This window comes from Oncorhynchus gorbuscha, linkage group LG12 (assembly GCF_021184085.1).
Source record: "Oncorhynchus gorbuscha isolate QuinsamMale2020 ecotype Even-year linkage group LG12, OgorEven_v1.0, whole genome shotgun sequence".
Taxonomy (NCBI): domain Eukaryota; kingdom Metazoa; phylum Chordata; class Actinopteri; order Salmoniformes; family Salmonidae; genus Oncorhynchus; species Oncorhynchus gorbuscha.
Window position 1 is genome coordinate 68,004,192 of NC_060184.1, and position 9,698 is coordinate 68,013,889.

Here is a 9,698-nt window from a genome sequence, read left to right on the forward strand (position 1 = left end):
TTCATGTCAACAGCCTGGCTCAACCCTAACCCTAAACCTAGATTCATGTCAACAGCCTGGCTCAACCCTAACCCTAAACCTAGCTTCATGTCAACAGCCTGACTCAACCCTAACCCTAAACCTAGCTTCATGTCAACAGCCTGACTCAACCCTAACCCTAAACCTAGCTTCATGTCAACAGCCTGGCTCAACCCTAACCCTAAACCTAGCTTCATGTCAACAGCCTGGCTCAACCCTAACCCTAAACCTAGCTTCATGTCAACAGCCTGGCTCAACCCTAACCCTAAACCTAGATTCATGTCAACAGCCTGGCTCAACCCTAACCCTAAACCTAGCTTCATGTCAACAGCCTGGCTCAACCCTAACCCTAAACCTAGCTTCATGTCAACAGCCTGACTCAACCCTAACCCTAAACCTAGCTTCATGTCAACAGCCTGACTCAACCCTAACCCTAAACCTAGCTTCATGTCAACAGCCTGGCTCAACCCTAACCCTAGCTTCATGTCAACAGCCTGGCTCAACCCTAACCCTAAACCTAGCTTCATGTCAACAGCCTGGCTCAACCCTAACCTTAAACCTAGCTTCATGTCAACAGCTTGGCTCAACCATAACCCTTTCTTCATGTCCACAATTAATGCAGTTATCAGTCAAATGTATTTATAAAGCCCTTTTTACATCAGCCGATGTCAAAGTGCTATACAGAAACCCATTCTAAAACCCCAAACAGCAAGCAATGCAGATGTAGAAGTTAGTGTCTTTCCATTTCTTCTTACATAAACTATCACAAGACACTAAAGACCTGATGTAGTGTATGTGTATGTAATGTCCTACAGCTGCAACACACACACACACACACACACACACACACACACACACACACACACACACACACACACACACACACACACACACACACACACACACACACACACACACACACACACACACACACACACACACACACACACACACACACACACACACACGGCTGTGTAGTTCACAGTTCTTTAATGCATTTGTCACGATGCAGTTTCATAATCGCTGCCCTGCAGCTACTATAGCTCACTGGAGCAACGGCACACACACACACGCAAACACACAGTGTGTCAGAGTATAAGTGAGCATGTTTCTCTCTAGAAGGAAACCAAACTGAAATGACGAAGGGAAGAGGTCGAGATTTACAATGTCAGAACAGGAAACACCTGCTTACTGTACACACACACACACACACACACACACACACACACACACACACACACACACACACACACACACACACACACACACACACACACACACACACACACACACACACACACACACACACACACACACACACACACACACACACACACACACACACACACACAGACAATTCATGGGACCCATCTGGTGAAACCCGTTCCCTCTGAGGTGAATGTTCTCCAGCTTGGTCCCCCGGGAACCAGTATTTTTTCCATGTATTTTTGCAGCCCAGCACTATGACACACCAGGGCCTGTATCCAATAAAGCTGCACTATGTCACTTTTTGGGCGATCCGACATAATTATTACATAGAAATGTGAGTTATTCTCAATGAAAGGGAAAGTCGTAGATAAGTTCTCTGTGCGATATTTCTATGCTTCCTGTTTTTAAGTTTCATTTTTGCATATTTTATTTTTTTATTTTGTACACCAGCGACAAACAGCTCAAAATACAATACCCATGTAATGTTATTCATCATGATCTAAATATCAGCACCTCTGTTCTAAGGCCCTGATTCACTGATATCCTCTCTGCTCTATCAGCCAGTGTTGATGGTCTCCCTAATGTCTGGACTCCTTCACTCTCATGGCTGTAAAAGCATTGGATTGGTGTGAGCATGGACTAGGAGAGGGCTTTCACCATATTACTCCTGTCCATTCCTTTTAAATCCACGGGGGGGAGTGAGCAAGGGTACACTTTAGGGAGAAGTATAATAACATTTGTAATTCTGTGGTCTGAGACAATATACGCACGCACGCATGCGCACACACACACACACACACACAGGGTGCATGGCATCTACAGTAAGTTCATAAGGGGAGTGAACAAATGCATACTATTGAGAAGAGGAAGAGAATCATAACACGCACGCACGTGCGTACACACACACACACACACACACACACACACACACACACACACACACACACACACACACACACACACACACACACACACACACACACACACACACACACACACACACACACACACACACACACACACACACACACACACCACAGGGTGCGTGGCATCTACAGTAAGTTCATAAGGGGCGTGAACAAATGCACAATATTGAGAAAGGGAAGAGAATCATAACACGCACGTGCGTACACACACACACACACACACACACACACACACACACACACACACACACACACACACACACACACACACACACACACACACACACACACACACACACACGCACAGATGATGACGATGAGTTTTACAGTATTAAAAGCTGGATTAGAAAATAATGCTAGCTTGAATTTTGCTCTTTCTCTCATCCATCTCTCTCCTATCTTTCAGCTGTCCCCAGCACATTCTGTATGGCTCACTCCAGCAGAGACAACAAAACATACGGCTTAACTGTCCCCCCCAACACACACACACACACACACACCACAGGATGAGTGTAATCTGAGTGAGCAGTGACATTCTGTCAAAAACATAACAGAATATTTCACTCATTATTATAGAATCAGTTTCTGGAGCAAAAGTTCAGCAGAACTCGTATCTGTTCTATTCTACAGTAGATATCTATCATTGACCTTCGGGGGATACAGAAACGCACAACAATGTGTTCCTGTTTGCCTGTATCATTTCTACTTCCTCTACTGGGAAAGGAAGTGGACGCTTCCCCCTTCACTGTGAGATACTGGTGTCAGTGTGCATCTCACAGTGCAGCATCTGGTCTCGCATCCAGGACATTCACAGAACATGTTTGTATGATCTTCACAGTTCATTAGGCTAGCCATTACAGAATATTAAGAAAGAGTCAACAACACAACACAATATAGGAACAACAACATTGATGTGTGTGTGTGTTGTCGTTGTTACTCACCCTGACAAAGTTGTCTGGGAACAGCCCCCTCCGTCCGTCTATCTCTCCTTCCCACCATCCTCCGTCATCCTTCGTTACCTTTACGATGATGTCACCAACATGCAGACTCAACTCATCCTCCTGTTGAGCCTCGTAGTCAAACTCTACCACTGCCTCTACTGGACACACACACACACACGCACACACACACACACACACACACACACACACACACACACACACACACACACACACACACACACACACACACAAAAAATACAAAACTATTTAGACTTGGACTAAAAGGGTAATTCTGCCACTTTTCAATTATCTCAGCACCATACCAGTGTCTGTCTATATGTGAAAATGATGTGTTTCTATGATCTGTGTTTAAAAGGATAGGGTAGGATTAAAAGTAAAGAAAACAGTGATTTTCAAAACCTGCAACAAGTTTCTAGCCAGAGGGAGGGTATTTGATTGCTCCCTATGTCACCATGAATCTCAACCTGTTTCAAAATCACTTTGACATTTTTTACAACTTTTGATGATGTGATCAGGTTTAACTTTTTATATTACATATGTAGACACTGGTGTTTTGCTGGAGAAAATGAAAATGAGGTTTAGAAAAGTGGTTTAGTTGCCCTTCAATAGCTAACAAATAGGACACAGAATTTGAAGAATGGGTAACACAAACTTGGTTACTATTTATTGCTAAAGGCATGAATCCTAATGTTCCTGATTTACGTAATAGTTGAGTCTAAGTGTATGCATCTCAAGTTAAGATTGCGCCCAATGAGAATACCTCTGTTTCTAAAAAGACAAATACAGAAATTGCTGTCATAGTTGTGTGGGTAGTGGTGGTAGGGAGGGGGGTGGGTGTAACTATGGGAACGGTGGAATGAGAGGGAGGACGGCTATGACTCAATCTCCCTCCTCCTCGACCCCAACCCCTAAAACACCCTTACTCATTCTCTCTGTATCTATCTCTATCTACCTTGTGCCTCTCTGTACTAAGAGAAGAGAGGAGAGCTGGAGAGAAACCAGAGGAGTGTAGCAACTAAGCCTGTGTAGACATAACACACTCCCACTCTGAAGTACAACACACACACACCCAGCCCCCCTCCCCCAGCATCTGTGTACTGGATGGGTCTTCTCTGTCCTGACCTTTCTCCAACAGCTGCAGTTAGTTTAGATAAGACCAAACCACACACTCCCACACACATATGGAAAAAATATGCCCTCTTTTTCTCACTCAAAACACACATTCTTTGTCACGGTACACACACGCACACACACATTCTTATACACTCACACTCTGATTGGCTGAAAGCTTGATGACACACACTGCAGCTGCATCATGAATATCACCATCGCCATGGAGGTGCTGCGGAGGTGTCTGGTTACCATGGGGACCAGGACTCCAACTCAGGGAGGGACTCAGGTGATGTCAGCGCTGGTGTGTGTGCAGGGGTGGTCCATTTTTAGCTTAGTGGGCCTGTCTAACTTCTTTTGTTTTTTTTGCGCGAAATTATACAAAAATTGACCGGTGTTGGGGCCTCAAAGAAAAAGATGGGCTGATGTGTTTGTGTGTGTGAATCTGTGAATCAGTGTATTATCAGTCACAGGTGGCTAAGACATGCACTACAGGGACATAATTAACAGAGAAGAGAGGGGAATAAGAAGAGGGGGCAGAGGAGAAGAGACGGGGATATGGCATAGCTACACACCAGCAGTCAGTGTTACAGTAAAGAGCATGAAGCTGCGTTCTGTTCTCTTCCTGTGTTCTCCCCCCACCTCTCCCCTGGGTTTACCGGGAGGAGCGTCACTACCACTCAGTAACTCTACAACTAAACATATTTACACTCAGTTAGGCTATATTCCAGCAAAGACAATGAGACGAGGAGAGAAAATAAAAATGTAAACGTGTCAACATCTGTAACTCATCAATGTCTTCTTACTCTGTCTGCTGCACACACACACACACACACACACACACACACACACACACACACACACACACACACACACACACACACACACACACACACACACACACACACACACACACACACACACACACACACACACACACACACACACACACACACACACACACACACACACGCCCACGCATCGCGTTATGGCCATCAGGACACGCAGCTAACAAAAATACAGCCTACATTCAACATCTCTACTGTACAGTCTCCGGATGTGTCCCGTTGTGTTTCGGTTTCTATCCGTTAAAATGTTAAATGGACGCATCACAACGGTTAGAAAAACCAAAACACATCATTGTCATCTCATCTTACCCATCTGTTCCCGTGACGCTCCGCTCCTGCTGCAGGGACTACAGGATTTAACTGGAAAGACAGGAATCTTGTTATGTGGTGGACCGAGTACGACCCCCAGCCTCCCGCACGAGAGCTCCGTTATGAACGCGCTGCAGCGGGAGGAACGCGAGATGGAACCATATTCCTTCCGCTTTCTCCCCGGTCACACCAGAGAGCAGCCAGAAAGCGGAAAAGCGCTGATGTACAGAACGCTCTGTGCGCTCTGCCCTGCATTGAACTGCGTACCGCTTCTGTACCACAAATATCGCGAGAAATCACGAATCTTCCCCCAAAATATTAGGTGCGTTCCAGATACACAAACTATAACAGTTCTTTACAGGCGTATAATATTGATGTGGCTCCTCCTATGATAAACATACTCCAGGCAATGAACATAAAGATTGGATAACCTGCGCAGGCCTGTACATAATTTGGTGGCGTTCCATGCTGCCTTCATTGAAGACATGTTGGGAAGATTATCACATAGTTCCTCTAGAGGCCTGATATTAGATCACAGATCTCTGCAAACGTGGACGTTGTGTTTAACATTGTATAACCGACGTCAGTGTGCTAGCTTAGCATATAGCGTTGACTCTCTGAATTTGCCTCGGACTGGGCTTTCGCCAGGGTCCTCTACCACGCCAACAGTGTGAACCGTTTGAATTATACGAAAGGTAGCAATTGGATAGCTCCATCGGCAACATTTCAAGATAGCTGTGGAGTAAGCCTACGATGTGTTCTTAACTCTGTTAAAATGCCAGGAACCCCGTTAATATGATGTAGATATAATTTGAACAACCCGACTAGCCTACAATGTAGGTTGTCTGGAACGCAGCCATCATGTAAAATCTGGTTCAATCAGCTGCTTTGTTCTCAGCCTATAACACAGACTGGGGTATTGGTTTCTTGTTTCCACTGTAGTTTGTTACTCCAGTTGTTTTGAGAAAGGAGCAGAAGTTTCTACCAACTGTATCATAAAGATGGAAAGATTGGAGAGCGAGAGACAGAGAGAGAATGGTTACAGTTGTTTGTATCGCTTTGGTACTTTTTTTTTTTACAAGTATGTGGTACATTTTCACAACTCTTAGTACAACACTCCAAACTGGTCATACTTGTAATGAAGCCATTCTTTAATTAAAAACCTGTCATTGTGCATTCATTTGGATTGTAAACATTTGTCACCACACACCCATTGGTTCAAAATATAAGTACTGTATATTGTAAAATGTAATGAGAACATTGGTTTAATCACCAAAACACAACATGATATCTTTTCAATTTACTCGTTTTAAGTTAATCCAATAGCAAACAATGCATGATATGCGTTTCAAATCGCCCTTAGAAATGCTGAAAGGAATAGGCAATAGACTTATATTACACAACAAAATTGACAGAAAATGTATAACTTCCATAATATCTAACCAATGTGTAATCAAAGGTGTGATCAATGAAGACATCTACAATCATCCATGCAAAAAAATACATTTTATTTTTCAGATATAATTGCAACAGGTTTTCTGACTGTAATCAAATGTAAGAAATTAAATGAAACAAATTAAATGAATGATATTTAAACTATGTTTAGCACGCATTCATTTGCATCAAGCATGTTTTGAGCATTTGGCCATAAATTCTCATTCACATCACAGTGAATGTCCTCATTGTTCATGTAATGTGGGGAAAACCTTTTGGCATGCGGAATCCAAGCTTGACATTGGTCTGCATTGATGTCGTCGCATGCCTCATCCATGGCCAGAATGAGGGTTGGCGACCGTACACCTTCCACCTCCATGCTGAAAACAATTCCTCAATAGGGTTGAGGGAAGGAAAGTATGGGTTCAAGTACAGGTAGTCCTGTTTAGATCAGTTGGTATAGCATGGCGCTTGCAACGCCAGGGTTGAGGGTTTGATTCTCACAGGATACCAGTATGAAGAAAGTAGGAACATGTATCCACTCACTACTGTAAGTTGCTCTGGATAAGAGTGTAAATGTAAATTGGAGATATGACTGAACCACTTCTGCATGGTGGAAGCTGACATTGTCCTGTACAATGATGTAGGTGACCCCATCAACTTGACAGGCCTGCTCAAGTTCATTGACAAACAATCAGGTGTGCAGTGTTTTAGGATCCAAGTAATGGCCTACCACACAATCTTCAGCGATAGCTGCGTACATGGAGAGGCTTCCTCCCCCATGTTGTCCAGGCACTTGGACCGTTGGCCAATGAGGTTCTGCCCACAGCGCTGAGTTTTGGCCAGGTTGAGGCCCTCTTCATCAACAAAGATGTACTGGTGATGGTTCACAACAACATCAAGCACACTGTCATGACGTTGGCCTGGGGGTAGGTTTATGACAGTCATAAATACCTCTTTCCCCCTTTTTCCTCTCTCTACCCTACTGATGTTACATTTGCAAATCCCTTGGTTAACACAGAGATTCTGGGAACATCAGAAGGTGGGGGGAAATGAACTATATTCTGGTAATCCGACCAATTGAACATGCGGTGAATATGGTGTCAGTTCGGTTGTCATCTGAGACATTCTCATCAATGATAGGATGACATACACTCTACAGTGGAAAGTCTACACATCAGAGTTATCGGATTCACAAGGAATTGTTGTTCAATTTAAAAGTTTGAATAGGAAATGATTCGTGATGGGATGAAATGTGATTTTGGCTTTTAAAATGTGAGATTTGGGTTTTCATAAGGTAGGGCTCTGCTCAATCAGTGGCCCGTCCCTATGAAGGGACATGGGCTATAAAACTTTTCAAACACGCCCTCCTCTCCCTTCCTATATAAAGCCTTGACGACAATATAACCCCCTGTTCCGAGGAGGTGAGGACGACGGTCCGATGTCAGAATGGTTCAGATAATAACTACAGAACGAAGCCAACATCAGCATGAGCTTTGGTTGCGAATGGTATGAACTTTGAACTCTTATTCACTACAGAAGTGATACCTCCTAGCCGTTGAGTTAGCAACAGCAGCTGCAAACGCAGGTTAAGAAGGAACAGGCAGAGTATCCCGTCTACCACACAACGACGTTACTACAACATATCCAATTGACCACCAGAGACATTCTTCAAAGGACAAAGGACTCGGCTTGGCAACACGGCCTTCCATCTACCATCAACCTACCGAAGCGCAGCTCAGAGTAAATATTTATTGCATTTTCCTTTTCCAAATGGGCAGTAATTTAGAATGCATAAGAAACTGTATTTACGATAGCACAGCTTTGCCCTTTGTTCCTCAGTCTTCCCACTCTTTCACTCAAACCCAGCCCCTTTTCTTTTGTGTCACAAGCTGTTATATCTGTTCCACCCGCTAGGGACGTTTTCCTTTATGACGTAATTTGTAATCAAGTTATGATTAATTATGTGTATGTGTAATTCTGTGTGATTAGTTAGGTATTTAGTAAATAAATAATTAAACCCAATTTTGTATTGCTGATTCAACTTGTTAGCCAGGGTTCGTGAAGATAACCAAGAATTTACAACTTTCTGTTATGCAGGTGAGTGAGGACCCAAAAGCGGTTTAACAGAAACAGAGTCTTTTAATGTCCAAACACAGGGATGTCATATATCCTCTTCAGATGTATCGATTGACAAAATAGACAACCCGCAGAGAGGGCGACAAATAAATCATAAAGTCCTCTGATCTTTACAGGAGAGTCCCCTTCTAGCAGCAGAGGAGAATAGCAGGGTTAGCGGCAACAGACTGCTGGTCTCTCCGGGTAGTCGCAGGTTGTAGAGGACAGAGGTACCTGATCACACGTAGCATCTAATGAGGAGGCAGATTACGACAGGACGGGACAAGGGTGAAGCAAACGAGAATCTGACAAAGACAGAAGCAGAAACAGAGAGAGAAATAGAGACCTAATCAGATGGAAAAAAGGGAACAGGTGGGAGAGGGTAAACGAGGTAGTTAGAGGAGATGAGGAACAGCTGGGGGAAGGAAAGGAAGAGAAGGTAACCTAATACGACCAGCAGGGGGAAACGAAGTGAAAAGAAAGAACAGGAACAAGACATAACATGACAATACATGACACTTTCAGATGAGACTGAATTAAGGTGACGATTAATATATATATATATATATTTTTTTTTTACCTTTATTTTACTAGGCAAGTCAGTTAAGAACAAATTCTTATTTTCAATGACGGCCTAGGAACAGTGGGTTAACTACCTGTTCAGGGGCAGAACGACAGATTTTGTACCTTGTCAGCTCAGGGATTTGAACTTGTAATCTTTTGGTTACTAGTCCAATGCTCTAACCTCTGGTTGCTGCTCTCTG

General features: G+C 43.6%; 1 protein-coding gene across 5 annotated transcripts in view; it reads right to left on the reverse strand.

Annotated features, from left to right (window-relative positions):
* Positions 1 to 5,663, reverse strand: part of sh3kbp1 (SH3-domain kinase binding protein 1) — a 24,992-nt gene extending 19,329 nt beyond the window's left edge. The window contains exons 1-2 of one of the 5 annotated variants that reach the window (XM_046292752.1): positions 5,383 to 5,663; positions 3,095 to 3,252 (exon numbers count right to left, since the gene is read on the reverse strand). In XM_046292752.1, the coding sequence (XP_046148708.1) occupies positions 3,095 to 3,252; positions 5,383 to 5,386 (162 nt within the window). In that variant the 5' untranslated portion in view covers positions 5,387 to 5,663. The remainder of the gene's footprint in view (positions 1 to 3,094; positions 3,253 to 5,382) is intronic. The other 4 variants (XM_046292749.1, XM_046292750.1, XM_046292747.1 and 1 more) reach the window with 4 other exon arrangements.
* Positions 5,664 to 9,698: the final 4,035 nt, after the last annotated feature.